Genomic DNA, 22,488 nt, shown 5'->3' with positions numbered 1-22,488 from the left:
CCATGGAAAGAAGACAAGAAACACCAAAGAAAACAGATAGAAAGACCCTGTGAAGACCCCAAGAGCGGGAGTTCTTACATCAAGTCGCCTGGGCTCAAGGCTCCCCCACTCCAGCATCTTTTCCTTTTCTGGGCAATAAAACAGCTTTCACCCTGCCCCTTCGTCTCCACTGTGAATTCTTTCACGGCCAGAAGACAAGAACCCACCCTTTGGGGTTCTCTCCCTTTTAGGGGGCTCCCCTGCCTGCTAACAATCCCAGTGGGTGGGTCCAGCAGGACTGGCCCCCCTCCCAGGGGCTCCTCTGCTCTCCGCAGCCCCAGCTGGTCACCCCTCTGTCACCTTCAGATCCTTCCTTTGACCCTCTCTCTGGAGAGGCTCACCTGTCTATTTAACCCCTTTTCCACGCAGCCCTGGTGTACAAGATGCCCGCACATCGCTACTTCAAAAGTTGGCTGTATTTTTGGATTAAATGTCAGCAAACCTCTCTCGGGGACTTAGCAAGCTCTTCTTCTGCCCCGACGGTTGGGGTATTGGTGGTTTAACATTAGGCCTGTGGTTCTTCCCTGCCTTGAAAATTGCTGACTCACAGTATATATCCCCCCATTCTTCACGGCAAGAGTTGATGTCTCCCGATAAAGTCTCTTAGGCGATATCGGGGGTTTTTTTTGTTTTCTTGGTGACAATTATTAAATATTCAAAAGCTAATTCCTAATGTTTAGTTACTGTGATAAACATACTGACAGATAACTTACCGGTAAATATTTGCCTAAATTGCTTTCCAATGGTTTTGCTTTATGTTTCCTTAATTCATAAATATCCCTGAAGTTCTCTTGAACCTTAGACGAGATCTTTTTAAGTCCGATTATAACACCAGTGCATATATTCTTAGGTAACTAAGAGCCCCTTTAAAAAGACTTTTAGCTTGAAGACTTCAAGTCAGGAAGGGGATAAATAAATAAATAAAAGGATTTCTGAGCTCACTATTCATTGATACTGAGAATACTGGCTGGACAATTAAAACAAATTTTTTTCCTTCCAGTTTTATTGTGAGATAATTGACATCTAGCCCCATATACTTTTTTTCTTTTTCTTTTTTTCTTTTTTTTTTTTTTTTGGCAGGGGGAGGTAATTCAATTTTATTTATTTATTTATTTATTTATTTATTTATTTATTTATTTAATTTATTTATTTTAATGGAGGTTCTGGGGATTGAACCCAGGACCTCGGGCTTGCTACACACATATCTACCACTGTGCTATACCCTCCAATTTTTTTAAATGTAGCCAAGATGTATGCAATTTTTAAGATACCTAAAAGGCGACTTGAACACTAATTCTACCGCCCAGGTTGGCCCGCACGATGTCCTCAGCCTGAGTAAACTTTAGACAGCCTTCTTCCTGCCTCTAGGCCCCTAATCTCCCTTTTCTTAGGGAGATTAGGGCATTTACTTTAGAAAATTTGTTCTTTCTCTGCCCCCTTTGAGATGTGAATCTTTTTAAAAGCTTCTTGCCCGTTTTCCAGCCCAAGGCTTTCTCCAGGACCTGGGAGCCATCTATCTGAAGTGTAACTGTTAGGAAAGCAGCCCCCAGGTGCCCGCATCTCAGTGAGGGGGTGGAGCCTAGCCTTGACAGGTGCCACTTAGCGAACGCAGGTGGCCTGCCACGCTCAGGAATAACTCCATCTGCTCCATCTCATTGACCAATCTTCCCCCCTGAAGCCCTCCAGGACGCTTCTCCCAGCTCCGCCCAGCACTCCAGACCCTCCCTCCTTTGCTTCAGCTGAATGGAGTTGGCTCTCTCCCCTATTACAATAGTCTTGAATAAAGTCTTCCTTGCCCGTTCAGCTTCGCCCAGTGCAATTTTATTTTGACACTGTGATCCCAGGACTGGAGATGACTAAGCTTTCAGTACTCACAGGCTTACCATCTTGACCGGGTTGTCCAGGGTAGCCAGGGTTCCCAGGCTGTCCGGGGTCCCCCTAGAGAGGGAAAAAAACAAAAACGTCTCAGCACAAAACCACCAGCCACACTGTTTCAGGCAGAATCCATCAAGGTTCAAAGCCAATTTCATTACCGGGAGCTTTTATATATTAAGAAAACAAACAAACAAACAGAAACAAAAACCAGAAATCTCAAAGTCGGGTTAGAAAAATGACACTATATCTACCTTAACAGTGAAAGGCTTTCTCTTATGTAAAACTTTCAATGATGTAATTCTGTGAGCACGACAGATATACCAAAGGAAGTACTTTCCCCTGGTGTAAAATGTCAATATTCATGGCAGGAGATGTTTTTTAGAATTCGGAATAAACTGCACAATGTCACAGCAACTACGGTTTCAATGACGGCAACCCTTCACTCAGAAATGTACAGATTTAATTCTGTTCTTAATGTTACACTACAGATATCAGTGACCTACGATGGAATAATTCGGTTCATGATTCTAAAAAAAAAAAACCACAGTCCCCAGGACACGTGATCTCACACATGGGACCCAAGTTGAAAGCTGTACAAGAGTTATTTTGTTTTACTGTCAGTGCATCTCTGCCTGTATTTATAATCTCATTTTGACTCCTAAAATTCAAATATTTTCATGAGAGCAAGGCCCATGCCAAACAACTCTGCCCAAGCCCCATAGTCCCTGAATACATGTAATATCAAAGAAATGACCTTTGCCACCACAAACTAGAGCTCTCCAGGGGATGTTATTCCATACAGCCTGGCAATGAGCCCGGGTACATTCTGCGGAACTGCAGTACGTTGCATGATGGCATCGCTCACACGCACCCCAGTGATAACCCAGTGGTGTTAACCAAACACCAGGCTAAGGGTTCTCGCACGGAGCCAGATGTGCTGGTCTGAAATGCGACTTCAGGCTCCTGGGTCGGGAGGTTTGTTCCTGAAATATAACTGGAAAAGTGGAAAGTACTATGTGAACTCTATTAAGGAGCCAATGAAAGAGGGATGGGCTCTTTGCTTGGGGCTGCCCAAGAGGTCGAGCCCGTGGAAAGGGAAACGCCATTTTTAAAAGAGATAGAAAAAGACTGGCTGCAAATCCAGGGAGAAGAATGACACAGAAACGTGTAATTTCTCGCTGAAGAGGTACATTTGTTGACTCTGATCCAAAGCTGTCCAGTGTCAGCAGGACATGAGGGGGCAATTTTCCCGTTCTCCAGGGTGTCCAAAGTTTTTCTTCCTTTTTTTCAGAGGATTCACATTCATTTCTGGCCTCCCTGCCATCCTTCTTTAACCGTGTTCAGACTGGACTCACTGGCTTTCAACAAACCCCGTCTTTGGTTTTCTCATGGGAAGATGTCCTTTCTTTTCCACTGAAGAGTCAATATGACAAGATTTCTTACAACCGCACCTCCCTTGTTCACACATCTTCTCCTGAAGACTTTTTCTACTGAAATGCGACAGTGGCTCCTCTGTCACTGACCACTTATGCACAACTAGCATCTTCTCAAAGTTTTCCCTTGGTGGGTCCTCATTTCTCATTTGGATTGAGACTTCCTGAAAGCATGTCAACATTTTCTATTTTTTTTTTCTTTCTTTTTTTTTTTTTTTTTGGACAATGCTGGGTTATCAAACAGAGGTTCAGTAACCATTTGCTGATTGTTTCCAATCAAATCTCCTGTTAATGACCTCTTGACTTGCAGAATATTATCAGCAAAACCTAGCCCAACAGAATGATCTGAGAGGGTTTAACTTCTACTACGATGAGGCTGAAATAAAGCTCTGGCACAAGCAGAAATGGGATTTGTGTTTTTATGATGCATAAAAGTACAAAATAGACAATGATAACATTTTAAATAAATCAAAATGAAGTTTCTAGTTTGGGGGGAAAAATCACCCGCAAGATAAATCCAATGTGACTTCTTAAGGACCGTAACGCTGGCCAACAGTCCCAAGAGGGAAAGCGATCTCTTTTGTAGGTTCCATTATTGCTGGTGTAGGTTTGATTGGTTATTTTGACTATGGCTCCACTGGTTTGTTTGCAAAAACTCAGGTAGATTTGCTGTTGTTTCCATAAAATTGGAAGAATAAAGTAAAACTCTAACTGATTTTGAAGACAAGGCCAATTAGAATAAAAATTCAATTTTATTACTGCAATAAAAGCTGACACCTAATCTTTACTGATTGTTTATTATATGCTAAGCACTGCTCTAAGAGATTTATATGTATGAAATTACTTAATCCTCACAACAACTCCACGAAGCAGGTAATTTTACTATTCCCATTTTATATATGTGAGAAAACTGAGGCCCAGAAACATTAGGTAACTTGCACAAGGTCACACAGCAGCAGCAGAGATGGGACTTGAGCTCAGCTAATTCAGCTGCACGCTGATTTAATTCATGCTCCTAAACACTATTCTCTCTGCCCACACTGAAATGCATACACTGATCAGAACCCAACCTGGGGGCAGCTAGCGAATTTAACATGGAAAAAATTTCCAAATACAATAAATCAGACATATGACCTATTATTGTAAAACCGTGACTACGTTTCCAATCTATTTTCTTCTACTTTAGTTGAAACATTTGCAATTTTAAAAAATAAGTATTCAGCTGAAAAGCAATCTTGACTTATGTTGAACTGACTCTGCGCCATGGGATTTCTGAGTTGTCAACAGGGAACCTCATGGACTTAGCTAAACATCCCTGCACGTGGCCTCTCAAGTGTGCAAGTATGAATAATTAAAGTGAGAAACGGCTGGGCTTGCAAGTCAGCTAACATTTTTAGATGCTCATTCTAAAACAAATGTCTCCTAAGCCCAAATCCCATGCTTATGAGCTCTCTTCTCCAAACCCTGTGTCTCCACAAAAGTAGCTGACCTAAAACCTATTCCACTCTCCAAAACCAACCTCTGCCTTCCCTCAAAACTCAAACACCCACTCTCTTCATTTTTTTTTTTTTGGTCTTTTTTTTTTTTTTAATGGAGGTACTGGGGGTTGAACCCAGGACCTTTTTCTTGCTAAGCACACGCTCTACCACTGAGCTATAGCCCTACCCCGCCCCCTCCCCACCAGCTCTCTTTGGCTAGAAGGAATCCACTTCGTTTGGGAAAATTAACAGAAAACTATGAATGCCCAGTGGCCCCTGAAATTTTCCAAAGGCTTTTGTATTTTAGACAGAGGATACTCTGATAAGCCAAATGAATCTTTAATCGGTAGAGTTATCAGGCTGAAACAAAGGGCATGAGCAGGAACAGAATTGCAGAAAGAGTGGTATTCCAGAGAAAATAAGTTATTAAGAAATGGCTCCGACAAATATATGCATGTACATGCATGACTGGGACATTGTGTCGTACACCAGAAATTGACACATTGTAACTGATTGTACTTCAACTTGAAAAAAAAAAAGGTAAAAAATAAATAAATAAATACTTTTAAAAAAAGAAAGAAATGGCTCCTTCCTAAAATAGAAAGGAGGGGGAAACGCTTTCTTTCCACTTCTGCACTAACAGATCAAACACTTAAGATTACATCAAATGTGGGGAGTTTGTCCCCACAACCATTCCTGTAGCTTCAAAGTGGGGGAGAAGCAACCACTGGCATGGATAGGTCTTTTGGAAGGGAGCTGGTTTGCAAATTGGGGATTGTTTGGATCTTTTGTGCAAAACAAAGGCATTCAGTATAGCTTAATCGGGAGAAGGGTGAGTTTTAATTCTTTCAATCACTTCATAATTCATTAAATAAAAGACTATCACTATTCAGCTCTGCACTAGACACTGGAATTCCAAAGGAGAATTTAGTTTGTATTAACCTTCAGTGTGAAGTACTTGTGTATAAAAATCACTCTAAGAGATTCATGAATTTAATCAGTCCCTTTGTTTGGCATTAGGGACACAGAATGAGCAAGCCAGCCTTATTCAGGGGCTCACAACCCAGTGACAGATAGATTTTTCTATGTTTACTGGAAAGTTGTAATGCCATGATACATCTAAGTGTAGGACACCAGAGTTAACCTGGTTTTGTAATAGGGTTGTCATATTTGTTGGAAATTGAATGAACTTGAAGATGACTATCTTAGAATAGGTACTTTTCCACCCATCGACCCAAGAATTTCTCCTCTGTTTCAGTCTCACAAGTCAACTCTCAGCTCCCAGAACTCTCTTTCTGGCTTATCAGAAGACTAGACTGTTCTGCACGGGTAACTCTGTTGAAGGAAATGCGTAAAACTTTCCTGAGCGCACCTAACAAAAATGGCCAAGGAGTCTCGGTCAGATCTATAGTAAAATCACTTCATCTGTTTCAGATCTGATTCTGTGGAACTAATTAAAACCCTATCAACTTTCCAGGCCAGAAATTCTCTAGAGGAAGCACACCTCAGTGTGTTGCTAGGGCTTCTGTTTTTCACATCCAGGTCCCTGAGGCGGGTGAGGAACCACCTCCAGGGGGAAAGAGCCCTGAAAGGATGGAAGACTGTGTGTGTGTTCCTGTCCTGCTGCCAGGTTTTCCAAAGAAGATGGAAAGCAGATTAAGCAGGCATGCCAACTGGAAGACTGGGGGAAAACTGCGATTTCACTTAAAGTAGGAGGTGGCAATGGGGCTGGATTATGACTAAGAAAAGAGAAGGAAAATGAGGAACACATGAAACTGGGAAAGGCCGAAGAGCAGAGGCTTTACCAGATTAGGCAAAGGGTGTGCTAAAAACTTGCTATAGAAACATATGCGCATAAACATCAGCATCACTGTGAGCCACCTAGTAAACCACTAATGAAGAATCAGGAAAGATCAGATGCATCCGGTGCGGCCGCTCCCAAAGCGGGCAGCCCCCTGGAGCCCCTGGGGGTGGCCTGAACCTCACTGAGGGGCGGGAAGATGCTCTGGGCTTGGAGGTCAGAAGTGATGGGACTCTGATTTCCACATTGTATCTTTTGCAGATCAAATCATTTCTATTTAATATTCCAGGATGAATCAGCTGTCGAAATATGTTTTAAAAGTGTGCTGGCAGGTCACACCAGGCTGCCTTGCAAGGTATATTCTCCCAGGAGCATCTTAATCGGCATGTTTCATTTCTGCCAAGGCATCCTAAAAACGCGGTTACTTTAACAGAAGAACATTTGGATGAACTTTCCTAAATACAATCTAAAAATAGTTTACAACAGTAAATTGATTATAATGTATGGACATCAAATTCTAAGCCAAATAGGTTTACTTTGAAAGAAGTACTGGATGTATATTTTTATTTCTTAAGTTGCATTTCTTTCTTGATTTTAACAGCTAGGTATGAAGTAGGTCATGAACCAGCACCTGAAAAATGGATGGAGAAACATATGCAAAAGACTGGAAGAATTAAATTATCCCAGGTCAGCAGTCTAAACGCTGAAATGTCTTAGTTGTGATGACTGAAACTCTCAAAAACTTCCACCTAAATGAACATTATAATTCATACTTATCAAAATTGATTATGGCTACTTCAAGTAATAGGTGATCAATACACAAAACAGTCTTTCTGGCTAGGCAGTCATACTTGCTTTCAAGTTAGACACTGTTTTTATTTAGATGCTATTTTAAAATAATGTTAAATAAGCAAGATTTATCCATAATACACAAATCACTTCACTTCACAGCATCTTAGGCTGAGTCTAAGATGCCTCAATGAGCGTCAACTTGTTTAAAAATGTTTAGCCATTCATATTTAATAACATAGAAACCTATTCAGAACATTTTGTTATGTAAAATGTAACTAGTTATAAAATAGTATGCACATCACAGTTCCAATCATTTACAAACGTGAACACACATAGGTAAATACTTACACACATACACACATAAATACACATACATCGAGATAATATATATACACATACACACACAAAGATATAAATGGAACTGGAACATACGTATATATGAATATGGCTAAAAGAATATACTCCCTAAAAGTAATTATTGCATTATTAAGTGAAATAAATAAATGCGCACACACACGCCTCGATTTTTAGAATGGACATCAAACACAACATCCAAACTAACTTTAAATTTTTGCTTCATTTTTTTACCTGAAAATTGGTTTTTCAGATTAAAAATTTAGACATTGCAGGATGTAGAACATATCTTAACCAATGCCCTTTCTTCAGTTTTTTTCACCCGGTTATAAGGAGGTACCATTCTTGGGACACGGCAGTGGCATTTGAGGGAAAAAACAAACGCGCAAGTAAATTAGTGATGCTCCCTCTCTTTACTGCGGCACCAGTTTTAGGTTCAAAAGTAACTGCACATTAGAACACACTTTAAAAAAAAACAACTAAACTCGTGTGTTAAACTACTATAAGGTATTAGGCAGAAATTTCACAGCAGAGTCAACGGTGATGGGGATTTTGTGCTTGCTCAGCTCCCGAACTGACAAAGCCAGCACGTTAGGTCTTACTCACTTTGGGGCCTGGCAGTCCTGGTTTTCCCGGAGGACATACACACGGAGCTGCAGTTGAACCTACATCGCTGGGACCGTTGAGGCACTGAAAGACAAAAATGGACATTAAGCCACACGGAAAGACGCAGCTCTACGTGTTCACGTGCACAGGTGTGTCTGTAGGTGTGTGAGAAATGGTAACCATGTTGTACACTTACTATCCAATTTTTATTTATCCAATTTATAAGCCAATTAAGTAATTCCAAATCAACAAAAAAGCTATGCATACTAAATACACTGAAACTACATGAAAATGGGTTCTACGTATCTAATATACTCACAATTGATGGGAGGAAGACAAACAGCCCCACAATGCAAATACTACCTTAAGGAGAATAATCGTTTCCAGGCCTACCTCACCATTCTGAAAGAGAAACAGCAACAAATGTGTTTTAAAATACGTTTTTAATTGAAGTCCTAAGTTAGCTTCCTAATTTACATTCTTTTGTCCAGGGTAGAGATAAATGATGTATCAAAACCAGCAAGAGATAGAACATGTGCTTGCCACCATCCTAAAAAACTATTTATTTATACATGTTATTCCCACATTTAGATATAGGATAAAGGAAGGAAATTAGCAATAGTGAAGAATTGAAGGGAAAATGAAAACATCAAAGATTCTTAGCGTGACAGCCCCGCAGGGCAAAAATACCACAAAGAGGGACTTAGATGCTCTCTTGAACTTTCTGGAAACCATCAGAACCAGAGAAAAAGCCAAAAGGCATCTAACTAAGCAAGTCACAGACGACACGCATTCAATTTTATGCACTTGACTTTCGGAGAGCATCTTGCTGAACCATCTATGACTTATCGAATAACACAACTTAAAATAGGTTAATAATCTTTCCGAACAATAACAAATTAGATCAGGAAAGGAGAAGGTGGGAATGAAGATGGAAAAGTAAATGAGCCAGAAGTCACACCTGAGAGTAAGGAAGGGGCCATGAAAACACAGAAACGTGCTTGTGAGAACCCAGAGTCCCCCATCTCATGCTGCGCTTCAATTATACGAGGGGGTAAAGGACGGTCATAACGTTGATGGAGAAATAGCAATGAAACAAGCATGCATAATGCACTCTCAAAATGCAATAACTTAATGGTCTTAGGAGAGATTTATGTTCCAGGTTATAAGTACTTAAAATAAACATTATAGTGTTTAAACAAAAGAGATTTATCATCCAAGTTATAAGTCTCTACAATAAACGTTAGAGTGTTTAAACAAAAGAGATTTATATTCCAAGTTATAAGTCTCTAAAATAAAAGTTACAGTGTTTAAACAATTACTTAGCTAAAAAAACCCAAAATGAATCATTTCTAAACATTCCCATCTTTGATTTTATTATAGATCCCTTAAATGTGCTGCTCTGTGGCCTCAAATTTTCAGAACACGTGGATTCGTAAGTTGTTCAGTTTGATAGAAAAACAAGAAGATGACAGTATAACTATACCAACTAAAGGAACCATGTAGGGCTCAAAAATCACTGAGAATCCACACTCTCAAAAAATTTTACAACATTCTACCTTATCTGCACTAGCAACATATGCCTTTGTTTTTGTGCCCAAGGGAAAAGGGATTTAATCATACACACACACACGTTTATAATCAGATCCTATAACATTTCAGCTTACAATCTTTTCCTTCCTAACGCATTACTAAAAATAGCTAAATTAATAGAAAGTTGCTTGTGTCCTAGAAATATAAGAAAATCTTACTTGGCTAATAACAACAAAAAGAAAAATTTACATTCACCATGGTTTAAGAAAACATGCTGGGGAACAGGAAAATGAATCCTTTTTTTTTTTTTAATTGAAGTACCATCTACTCTCCAGAAAATCGTGCCATGTTAAGGTATTCTCCCCACACGTTTAATGATGCCTACAAATGGATTTCACACACTAGACATTCAGACAACAAATTCTATTTTTCTAAAGCAGCAACATCCCTGCTTCACTCAAGTAATGGAACAATCATGACCCAAGACAATGGGAGAATATGTCCTGTGGTCTTCGTTTGCACTTGAAGAATAATTCATTATAATTTTATTTCAGTTATGAACCTCAAAATATGTTTTAATCAATGCAGTTTCATTTGCATTGACAATTAAGAAACAAAAGAACCCCACATGTTAAATGAAAGCTCACGAATTATCTGCTTTTTATCGATTGCTCTGAAAGACCTGAAGCAAAAATTGGGAAAAAAATCATCCGTGCTACTCACAAATCCAGGAATCTCACATGCCGTCTCCCGGTTGTTCTGTTCTGGGTCACAGTAGATCCGCAGCTTTTGGACATCAAACTGGAAACATAAAACCGACCCAGTTAAGTGGAGGCACAAGCAAACTGTTTTTCACAAAAGCAACTCGGAGACATAGAAGTGGCCGCTATAATTAGCAATCGTGTAAGATTTCGACTTAAGCTGAAACAATAAAAATACAAAATGTGAATACTTAACATACAGTATAAAGATGCGATACCACAGAACTCGGAAGGAAAACTCGCCTGGCACCAAAGACAAGTCTCTGGTTTCTCTGGGAAACCCACCAGAGCTTCTGTTATATCATTACATTAAGAGCTAGTCTAGAGAGCATTTCATGAACCACTTAAAAGCTCTCCCAGGCTTTCTGTGTTTAGCCAACATGTCCCAACATCCCTGATTGCACAGGGTGGGCTCACCTTTAGTTTCAGAGATTCAGTCGTTGGCACGGAGCTCTGTGTGATGAGTACTCCTGGCACCTGCCACTCTTTAAATATTTACTATAATTTGACATGTGACATTAACACATAAAAGCCATGTGTATAATCATACATTTGAATATGTCACCGCCTTCCCTTAATAGAAAACAGAGTGGGGAAGACATACCTTTTCAAATACGGATTTTTCAAGAAATGGCTATCTTTTACATACACACTTCACAACCCACACATAGATATTCTAGTTCAAAGAGAGAACTAAAAACGTCACAATTTTGTTCATGAAGAACCCCGAAATGCATTAATCTAATTGTATCCTCACAGCTGCAAAGACATTTTTATAACTCCCTCACTCACAGCTTTAATCGTATTCACTTTTCCAAATTTATGATATAATCTATGCTTCTCTTGGGAAATATGAAACTAACATTTCACGAGAACATAGAATTCAACCCTGAGCCCAGGGGAATGGATTTCTATGAGTTATTATATGAAGTTTGATTTTTCATTTTCATGCACACACACAAGTATGCAATTTGACAAATGAACTGGGCCACATGTTGCTTAAGCTTCTTAAAGGGAATCAGTTAATACAGTTAAGTGCGATACATGCTATCACAAAAGCTCCGTTCTATACATGCGAAAAGCAGATGATTTTTTAATCCACCTGAACAGTTTCTTCTTTCCCAGAGTACTTTCCGATTTGGGTTTGCCCGCTGATGAAAATCCCTAAGACTGGATGCAAGGGCTTGTCTTCGATTTGTTGATCATCGATGTACAGAGTTACATCTTGCTCTGTCACCAAGAGACGGATCTGATGCCAGCCTTCATCAAACAACGTCTACAGGAAGAAAATATGGAAGATTTCATAAACAAAATCCCTTACAATCTGTCGTTTTCTTTGTTTCTATTCCTTTGCCATCAACCATAAATCCACACCGCAAAGACTGGCTGCATTACATTCTAATTCATCCTGATCCACGCTGGGCCTCAAAGGCCACCCACCAATGATTTTATGACTCCCTCGTGGAGCTCCCATTGCATAGCCCAAAGCAGCTGGACCAAACTATTTACTGAAACAACTCCTTCCAGGTCACAAATAAGTTCCAAAATGGTCCCGATCCAAATGGCTTCTCTCATTCCCTCATCTGAAGTACTTTGTAACTAGTCCATGCTCTTTCATAGTCGCAACTTCCATGATTCAAACCATCTTGATCATTTCATTCCTTCTTCTCCAACTGCCCCTTCTCCATCCTTCTGAGGGCCCATCGCTCTCCATCTGCCCTTTGATGAGGGTGTTCCACACAGGTCTGTCCTTCACCTTTCATTTTCCCTTCGAGTGGATCTCATCCACTCAATTATTCCTTTTATGGAATAACTTCCATCAACAGCCTGGACCTCCTTCCCACACGTGGTACCCAGAACTCTAACACAGGCTAGAATCTTTTCACCAGGATGTTTCACAATCAGTCTGACAGCGCGTGTAACAAGATGAACTTGAACTATCCCCCCAAACTTCCTGATTTCCCTGGGATAATAGTATCCATATGCCTTCACATCCTGCCCCTTCCCTCCGTTACTAACAACTAGATGCAAAATTCTACCAAGTCTGTCTCTGAAATATGACTCAAATTCACTTCTCCATTTCCTTTCTCATCACCATAAGTTAGGTCCATAGCTATCTTGCTTTATCTGAATACTTTTCAAACATACCTCTATCCTTAACCCTTCCTTCTCCAAGTCATCCTTATCACTACTAGAATTAACCTCCCTAATTAGAGTTTTGTCAGAGAAGAAGCCACATCTTATTAATTTCTATATTCCAGGACCTCGTCCAATTCCATGAAAGAGTCAAAAGTATTCTTTACAAAAGAAGAAGGGAAAAAAGGTGAGGAGAGAGTTACTTTGACCATGACACGCCTGTAATCAAGACCTTTTGATGGAATTCTGTCACCCACTGAATGAAGTTCAAAACCCTTTGTATGGTTCCCAGGTCCCTGCAAATTCAGCTTAGGGCTTTCTAGCTTTTTCTTTCCTGTACCTCATACTCCACAAACACAGGGGCCACCACTTCCTACTCTCTGAACAAAAACCCTGAATTTTACTACACATGACTACTCAGTAGTGAACCACGGACTTACACGTCCTTATCTCTCTCCATCAAAATCATATATATACATCCTTCAAGGTCCACTCCAAAAACCATCTCATTTATGAAGACTTTCCCACATATATGAGAATCCACTTCTCCTTTCACAGCTCCACTAACACACTGGACTTCTGTTAGATACCAGAAGCACTGACTATCCCATCATAAGTTAGTTCCCTGAAGGTGAGAAATAGGCCTTATTCATTTGTCACTTCCTACAGAACCTAGCACATTGCCTTTAATGAGAATGGCTGACAGTTTTTTTAATTTAATCTGCTTACGAAGCAAAGAAATTGCATAAATACATCACTTCATATACAGTCTTGTCTATTCCCTAAATTACATAATGTACCATTAGACTATCATCATGAAAGTAATGATCAAAACATAATTGCTTTTACATTGCATCTGTCTTCTGAATACATTTGACCTGGGAAATACACTTTTACTTTCAGTTTTGTGATTTTATTAAATATATGTTCCTTTAGGGGAAATAAAATATCTTCCTAATAAATGTGAATTCTGTATCCATTATCTACCTATATTTAATGTTCTGACAAATATGACTTTGTCTCAATATCCTGTAAGACAATGGCAGTATAAAATAGACCCACAGGGACTTTGAAATTGACCAGACCTAAATTAAATTCCTGATGTTGCCGCTTAGTAGCTGTGTTACTTTGAGCGGAACTTAGTATCGTTGAACCTTGGTTTCTTTGTCTGTAAAATGAGAGCAATAACTTCTTCCTTGGATGGCTGTTATAATGAAATGTTCCTGCCACCTCGTAGCAGGCACTCAAAAAATGTTAGTTTCCCCACCCCTTAATCTCATACAAATTAAGAAATAAATTTTAATTAACCACTACATATAAAAATAGACAAAAAGTAAATTTGTTCTGTATAGCACAGGAAACTATATTCAATATCTTGTAATGAAAAAGAATACGAAAATGAATATATGTATATAGACGCATGACTGGGACATGATGCTGAACACCAGAAATCGACACACTGTAACTGACTATATTTCAGTTAAAAAAAAATCTTGTAATAGCCTATAATGAGAAAGAATATGAAAAGAAATATGTATATGTGTATAACTGAATCACTATGCTGTACACCAGAAACTAACACGATAATATTGTAAATAAATCATACTTCAACAAGAAGTACTGAATTTCAAATAAAAAAATAAATAAAATTTTAAAAAAGAAACACATTTTCTTCTTTTCTTGCTTTAACTTGGTAAAGCAAAGTTAAAATGTAAAGCCAGTATCTTTCCAGTCATGTTAAAATCATGCCTCTCATCCCCTAAACCTGATGGCAATTTCCCCTGAGTACCAGAGTCAATAACCCAGGCATCTTTACCTTAACTCGAGGGTCAGCAAAGGTGACCACTTGCGAGCCATTAATTATGCTGGTAGTTGTAAATACTAATGTTTTATCCACTCCATTTAAGGTAACTGCTATTTGTGGCCTTCCGTCAAAGGTTGAAATTCTCCATAAATCCCACATTTTCTTGACCTTAAATCTCTGAGTGGAGACAAAGACATAGGATGGAGGAAGACCTTCTGGGAAAACATTGCTGGAAAAAAGAACACGTATGAGCTTAAGGAATTCTCAACTCATCTCCAGACATATCAGAAAAAAAAGCTGTATCAACACGTAATGTTTACCTGGTGAATTCTGATAAATCAACTTTTGATGTTATTTCATATCCCTTTATCTTTGTTGGTGAAAGTTGGATTCTTTTCTTTGCTTTTTTCTTGACACCCAAACCCAAAAGAATATCGAACCCCTTCTCATCACGAGCTGCCACCGGGATTCGTGTTGGACAGACAGATTCTACAAAGCAAAAACAAAAGACAGTCATCTAAAAGGTGATTAATCATGGGTTATTCAGCAAGAAAGGAGACTCAAGGGAGGACTCTTAGAAAACATAGAATTATAAAATCTCTACACACGCATGAAAGGATATAAACATATTTTCAGAGAAAACACATGGAAATGTTTTTGGCATTTGAGAATGAAATCTCATTAGTCTTTTTTCCCCCAAAAAGAGGATTAAAACAAAACAGAAATGTAAAAGGAACCATTGTTAACAGATCATTTTAAGGGCAATGCTACACCAAAATCTATAATTCACTATTTGAATATGAGGCAAGCTAACACCTGTCAGCTAGGAGAGCAATGGAGCAGGATTCGTGATGCTCATCCAGGATTTGCTGTCAGTCAGTCATGTGTTCTCGGTTAACACTCCTGTATTTCTTGCATCTAGGAGATGAACTCTGATTGCTTTCTTGCAATCCCAGCATTTGAGGGGGAAAAATGTGTTGCTCTTTTAGTCTTTCTAGTTCTAGAAGTTCATAATCTTTCAGTTCAATTACCTTGGTTCTTTCCCTTTGGAAAAAACTTAACTGTGGGTCCTTTCTTTTCATGGAAACTATTTACACGGGCCTACTGGCTCATCTATGATTAATTATATTATATATTATATTAATCATATTTATAAATGAATAAAGATTTTCCTTATGAAGAATCATGAAGGTTTACATTATACAGTCATCTGTAGAAATTATAAAATATCTTACGCTTTTTACTTCTCTGGGAAATGAGTGTCTCAAATTATGTGGAAAATTTTGTACAGCTGAAATGCTGTTCCACTGTTATACTGTAGGAATGTTGCAATATTTTCAGATTCTTCCAAAGCCATCACATAACATACACACTGAGCATGACTGCTTATATTTTATAGAGCAGCTAACAGAATAAAACGAGAACAAACTCCACTAAACAAACTTTACGAGAATCACTCTTACATGATGTTAAGGAGAGGGAAAGGTATCATATTTATAATACAATAAAAAATAATGAGATGGACTTAATTAGCCCAAAACATACTGTCATAATGTGTACTATGGAATATTGGAAATAAAATAAAGGTTTAATATAATTAAAATCAGATGTATTCCTTGGAAGGGAGTGGGTATGTTTCCCTTCAGGTCTGAAGATGCTGAGTTGGGAAGGGACCTAATCAATCACACCCTTCTTCCTTTGGTAAGTTTCGAGCTCACTGATGGGAAGGTATAGGAACCGGGCAGAGGATGCTGGTTAGAGGTGTGACCCACTGAGTCTGATGAGACTCTGCAACATAATCAACCACATCTGCCGCCGGGCAACCCAGCAGGGCTGATTTATTCCCCACCCATCTCAGGAGCAGGACCTGGCCACTAACCTCACACATGGTCTAAAGAGGAAACAGAATACCACCTCCACAGACCTGCTGATTCAAAGAGAAGAAAGCTGAAAGAATTTTGCAAACAATGACCAGCTACTTTTATCAAACTCCCTGGCCCCAAAACGCACTTTCCCATCAGAGGCGAGGAATGAAAGAAGGTGGGGAGAGATCAGAAAAGTCAGTCTACATACTCCTTGCAGCACTGCTTTTCATTCTGAAAAATGAGAACCAAAAAAACAAATTGCCTGAGTCAAGGAAAAAGCCAATTCAGGTGAATCTGGAGCAGAAGAGTGACAAATTGGACTTCGATATTGAACCATCTTTGCATTCTGAAATAATTCCTATTCTGATAAATATTAATCCTTTACGACATTACTGGATTTGCTAGTATTTTTTTAGCAAACATTTTCCACCTGTACTTAAAACTGGGATTTGTTATAATTTTAAAATTCATTTTAATAGTTTTAAAAGATGACTTACTCAAAAAAAAAAATAGTCCAGCTGAAGTCCCTCCACATGAAAACATAAGAAGCAGGGCATAAGTGTCTCAATAATGCTGTATTATGCCATTTAAATCATAAATCAATAAAAGAAATTAATTTTTTTTCTGTCATTATGATGCAGGCTTTGCTTTTAGGGGAGGTAATACAGAATAAAATGAAGCCTCACTTCAAATGCATTTTGATTTAAAACTGCAAAAGAAAGAAGTTCAGCTGCAAAGAAAATGTGTTAAACATGACATCATAAGAATATTCAGATTTGAATTGCTCCTTTGATTTGCTTTACAAAGAGAAGTTATAAGATGTTGGACAAAGAGCTCTAACTTTAGACCAGAACCTGAGGTTTTAGACGAAGCCTCTCTTAACCTCTCATGAATCTCTGGATTCCCATCTGTGAAATGAGAATAATGATCTCCTTCACAGGGTTTGTCGGAGGATCAAATGAGATGGTGTGTGTGAAAGCGCCTTGTGACCCCACAACGGCACGCAATGGGAGAGGAGAAAGCAAGTACTGTGTTCATCCCTTTTCTGTAATAAAATCTTTTGCGCTGTATCCTAATCTCTAGAATTCCGTAGGAAACAGTGTGGCACGGTTTGTCAAATCAGGAGTGTAAATTAATAGTCACAGTGTAGCCATGTTTAATTGACTACCTAGCACATCTCATTAGGGAAAACGTACTTAAATAATTAATATTTTTTCCAAGGAGTAATTTTTCTTCCCAGTTGGCTCACCTACAAGAACAAGAAGATACCCTTACACATGGGAATTGAAAAGTAAAATGTAGTTAAAATGCTCAAATATATGGTTTGTATGCCTAGCTATGAGAGACAGGTAAAAGAAAGTTTCCACATATAAAATACTTCTTTGATCTCCAAACAATTTCCCCACAAACTTCCAGGGAAACAGAGGTAAATGATTAACTTCCCCATTGTGTAGAAAAAAAAAACAAAAGAAATATATGTATAAATATACAACAGCATCCAGAGAGGGGCATGGAAACTGGAAATTAAAACTGAAACTTGAAGGTGTAATTTTAAGGACCAGGAAAATAAAATGCTAAGAGAGAGTCAGCTGGGGCCTGTTATAACACCTACAGCAGGGTAAGTAGAACAATCTAGATACACCAAGTTAATTTAAAGGAGTGTGTTCAGGAACAAAGGTGGAAAAAAAAAAAAAGGCCCAACTTGGAAGACCTAGGTTCACAAATGGTTCCCTACACGGACTACACGGCTACAATTTTATTTTTACTCCAATATCTTCAGAGAACATCCAGAAAAGGAAGGCTTTATGAGATGAGTACAGATTATTCCACGTATTTTAAACACTGAAGTCCAGTAATAATTGCTTTTCTGTCCAATCTCAAGGCTTAGCAGTATAAGTAATTCAGTCTTCTTGGGCTCATAAAAAAAATGTGTTTTATTTAAAAATCCCACCATGAAGAGGGACACAAAAACTGTATATATCTTGCGTCTAACCAGGGCAATCAAATGTGTCCAGCTACACCTTGCTACTTATAAGTTAATATGACAGGGCCACTGATGTACACATTATTCCAGAACATACCTAGCCTAGTTTACAAGTGCCTATTCAATCCAATTCCACACTTCCATTGCTTGTAAGTCACCTTCTGCAGAAGTCGCATATCTTATTGAGAACTGGGGAATTCTAACAAGATTTGTGGTCAGAGACCAAAAGTAATTTTACTGATGCAGCCCAATACAACGTAGTTGTCTATGGTGCCTCTGGTACAGCTCAGATCTGTGCAAGCCGACTTCTTTAAACTTTCCTGGGATGAACCTGGTTTTAATGGGAAGGCAAACATGAGGACACGTGTCATTGACACACACCCCTCAATGGTGTTCAGCGGCAAGTGATACACGTGCCTTCCTGAAGGTCTATTACACCATCATGTGCTTTAACATCATGTATACATCCGTAAAAAAAGGAGGCACATGCACCACTGTTGCAATTTAGTGCAAAGATTGTGAAACTTAGACTCTATCACATCATATTGGAAATACAATAAAGTAACAATAGCAAATCCAACATAAATTATCCAAGCAGACATCTTCCTACTAGAGCCCAAATTCACAAGTTTTCTTGTCGCATTACAGATTGATTGATCTCATCCTCTTTTAATAGCAAGGAATCCTACTGCCTTAAAATATAGGCTGATCTGGAGTCAACAGTCCTTCATCAGAGGAAGATGTCCAGCAAACGCATGGCCACCCGACAGTGGGACACAGTAAGCATAGACTTTTGACAACAGTCCTTACAGTGATGAGTCAATAGGAACAATAAACTCCAACCAGTCTTAGGTACAATTTGTGCACAAAACAGAAAAGTCAAAATCTTTTTCACCAGTTAAGTGGCCTCAGTAACATCAAATATATTATTTTTTAACAATAAGAAAACACATAAGAAATGGAAATCCATCCTTGGCTTAGAAAATAGTTAAGGAGAATACAGTTTTAAAGGCTTATGGGGGAGGGTAGAGCTCAGTGATAAAGTGCATGCCCAGCATGCAGAAGGTCCTGGGTTCAATCCCCAGTCCCTCCATTCAAAAATAAAATAAATAAATAAATACACCTAATTTACACCCCCCCAACAAAAGCAAAAATAAAAAATAAAATAAAGAGAACTTGAAAACACTTTGAAAAAAGGCTTATTACAAAATTACAAAAATAACTCATCTGTTTTTGCCATTTTTCATTTTAAAAGCATTGATTATGTGATGAAAATTTTTAAGTCAATCTTTCCTCTGACTGAACAGTATGGGTGGAGAAAGGTAATGTGTTTTGGCTTTACACATGTCCAGACAATAGTATGTGTCCAAATCCTTTAACTCATTCTTTACTCCTTCTCTTTTTCATTTTTAATTTGAATGGGAAGAGTTTTTGTCAGATATTACAGTTATGCATCATTTTAACATACAAACTCTACTGTTTTTTTTTAATCAGACATCCAGGCATCTTAACATGTCCCTACACTTCTCTAGCAGACTGATATTAATGTTCCTAAAATGTGGTCTCTCTCTTCTCACACTGCTAGGGCTGACCTGAGTAACCAATAGGGTATTGTAGAAGTAAAGGAATGTGACTTCCACTTGACCATAAAAGACACTGAGCCCCACTTTGCGCCCTTGGACCACTCACTCTGGAAGAAGCCAGACGCCATGTTGTAAGGACACTCAAGCAGCAATGGGGGTAGGTCCATGTGACCAGGAACCAAGACCTGCCAACAGCCAGGACAGACTTGCCAACCTTGTGAGTCACCTTAAAAGCAGATCCTCCAGCCCCAGTCAAGCCTTCAGCTGACTGCTGCCCCAAATGACATCTTGACTTCAATTCCTTAAGAGGACCTGAGTCAGGACCATTCAGCCCAGCTTCACCCATGTCGCTGAACCACGGAAACTGTACGAGATAACACATATTACTATTATTTAAACTACAAAAACAAAATTTAAAAATGTAGTCTCTCTCCACCAAGGTTGGAGTCCATCACTTGGCGTAAGATCACACATCAAGAAAGTGATGTTGACAAAGTCAGGAAACAAACCCGGATCTGGGCCTGACTCCAGAGACAGGGCTGGACCACCATAAAATCATACGGCCTCAGGTGTATTAAAAAAAAAACATCAAGTGCTTTACTTTAATAGATATTGCACTTACTGACTTTTTAAAAAAAAAAAAACATTTATTAAGATACAACCTCCATTCAGTAAAATGCCCTAATCTCAAGTGTTCAACAGCTCAACTGGCACATATGCATACAATCAAAAAACTAGCACCAGACAAGACAAGGAATGTCCAACACCTTGAAAGTTACCTCATGTTCCTTCACGGAGAAAAACCACCACCACCAGAAGCCACCACTGTTAAACAAATTCTATCCCCATTAATTTGTTTAGTTTTGTCTGTTCTTTGTTTTTAATTTTTTTTGGAGGTGGGGGGTAGGTAGGTTTACTTAGTGGTTTTTGGAGAAGGTACTGGGGATTGAACCCAGGACCTTCTGTGTGCTAACTGAGCATGCGCTCTACCCCCTGAGCTATACCCTCCCCTAGTTTTGTCTGTTGCTGAACATAATGTAAATGAACCATGCAGTATCTTTTTTTTTTTTAATTTGACTTCTCTTGCTCAACATAATGCCACGTTTTTGCACATAACAGTGATTTGTTTTGTTGGTGGTGGTGGTGGTGTGTTGCTGTGAAGGATTCTACTGTATGAATTATACTATGATGTGTTTATCCATCTTCCTGTGGGTAATCATTGGAGCTGTTTCCAGTTTGGGTCTATTTTTAATAAAGCTACTATGAACACTCTTGGATAGTCATTTGGTGAACATACAAATTTATTTCTCATAGTTAAGTATCTGGGAGAAGAACTGCTATTTCATAGGATAGCAGTATGCTTTGCCCTGGTAGATAATGTCAAAGGCTTTTCCAAGGTGGATGTACCAATTTTCATTCCAACTAGCATGCCAACTGTGACTTACAAAGGACAAAGCTGCTATGAGAATAAAGTATGTAATTAGTTGACAGCTACTACACACAGTATTTTAGAGAAAGAGAAAGGATGGGAGAATGAGCTGTTCATACAAGTTTTATCATTCCTAAGAAAATTATTCTGCAGGTTTTCTTGTTTATTCCTTTCCTAGAAATAATGATCTTACACAGCTGCATCGAGATCATAAACACTGTCAGCAAAGTCTGCATGCTGTAATTGGTGAATTTTCTGAATCATGCCACAGTTTTTCTGCTTTTCCAACTGAATACCCAAACATCACTTTTTACATAAAATATAAACAGATTATGTTTCTTTATTTGAAACATAGCTCCAGCCTCTCTAATTAAATGAATGGAAAATTCACACTTGGGGATATACTACAAGCCCTTGACAACGTAGGTTGCCTCCATTTCAGATTAGATTTAAATTCTCGCAATCTACAGCTAGAATACAAAGTGATTCCTCTGAATACCTGAGGAGGCTTTATGAACTAGTAGACTAGATCCTGTCCCATTTGCCAAACCTCACCCCACCCTCCACCCCTCATTTCTCCCTGCCCCATCTCAGAGGATGGGAATTCAAGCGTATGTGTACCAACAATGGGGAGGCAGAATGGAAGGAAATCAGTTTCACGTCAGGGCAGAGAAATTAATCACATATACGTTACGAAATCATGGAACCCAAAATACTCACCACCTCCAAAAACATCCCAGTTGTCCTGGCCACCGCTCCTGAAAGGTGTATCTTTACCTTTTATGGCTTCTATAGAAATGCAAGTTAAACTGAGTAGGGTGGAGTAAAAATCAGGCCATTATTACAAAGTATTATAAGGCTTGAGTTAGATAATCAAATTACCCAGCAATCTCCAAGCCAAGGGAAAGGCGCGTACAAAGTAGGAGTAATTTTTGATGGGAGGAAAAGAAATTCAGAAGCCCTGAGCATCATTCCAAGTTAGAGTGCACCACGATGGAAAGTGCTGGAGAGAAAA

General features: G+C 38.8%; 1 protein-coding gene across 2 annotated transcripts in view; it reads right to left on the bottom strand.

Moving 5' to 3' along the window:
* Positions 1-22,488, bottom strand: part of COL21A1 (collagen type XXI alpha 1 chain) — a 164,679-nt gene that overhangs the window by 82,630 nt on the left and 59,561 nt on the right. The window contains exons 4-10 of one of the 2 annotated variants that reach the window (XM_072944782.1): positions 14,933-15,101; positions 14,625-14,841; positions 11,775-11,948; positions 10,635-10,712; positions 8,772-8,780; positions 8,379-8,462; positions 1,915-1,977 (exon numbers count right to left, since the gene is read on the bottom strand). In XM_072944782.1, the coding sequence (XP_072800883.1) occupies positions 1,915-1,977; positions 8,379-8,462; positions 8,772-8,780; positions 10,635-10,712; positions 11,775-11,948; positions 14,625-14,841; positions 14,933-15,101 (794 nt within the window). Of the gene's footprint in view, positions 1-1,914; positions 1,978-8,378; positions 8,463-8,771; positions 8,781-10,634; positions 10,713-11,774; positions 11,949-14,624; positions 14,842-14,932; positions 15,102-22,488 lie in introns of those variants that run through there. The other variant, XM_031688670.2, reaches the window with a different exon arrangement.

This window comes from Vicugna pacos, chromosome 20 (assembly GCF_048564905.1).
Source record: "Vicugna pacos chromosome 20, VicPac4, whole genome shotgun sequence".
NCBI classification, from domain to species: domain Eukaryota; kingdom Metazoa; phylum Chordata; class Mammalia; order Artiodactyla; family Camelidae; genus Vicugna; species Vicugna pacos.
The sequence above is the reverse complement of the archived record's forward strand: the minus strand, read 5'-3'. Positions and strand labels throughout refer to the sequence as shown.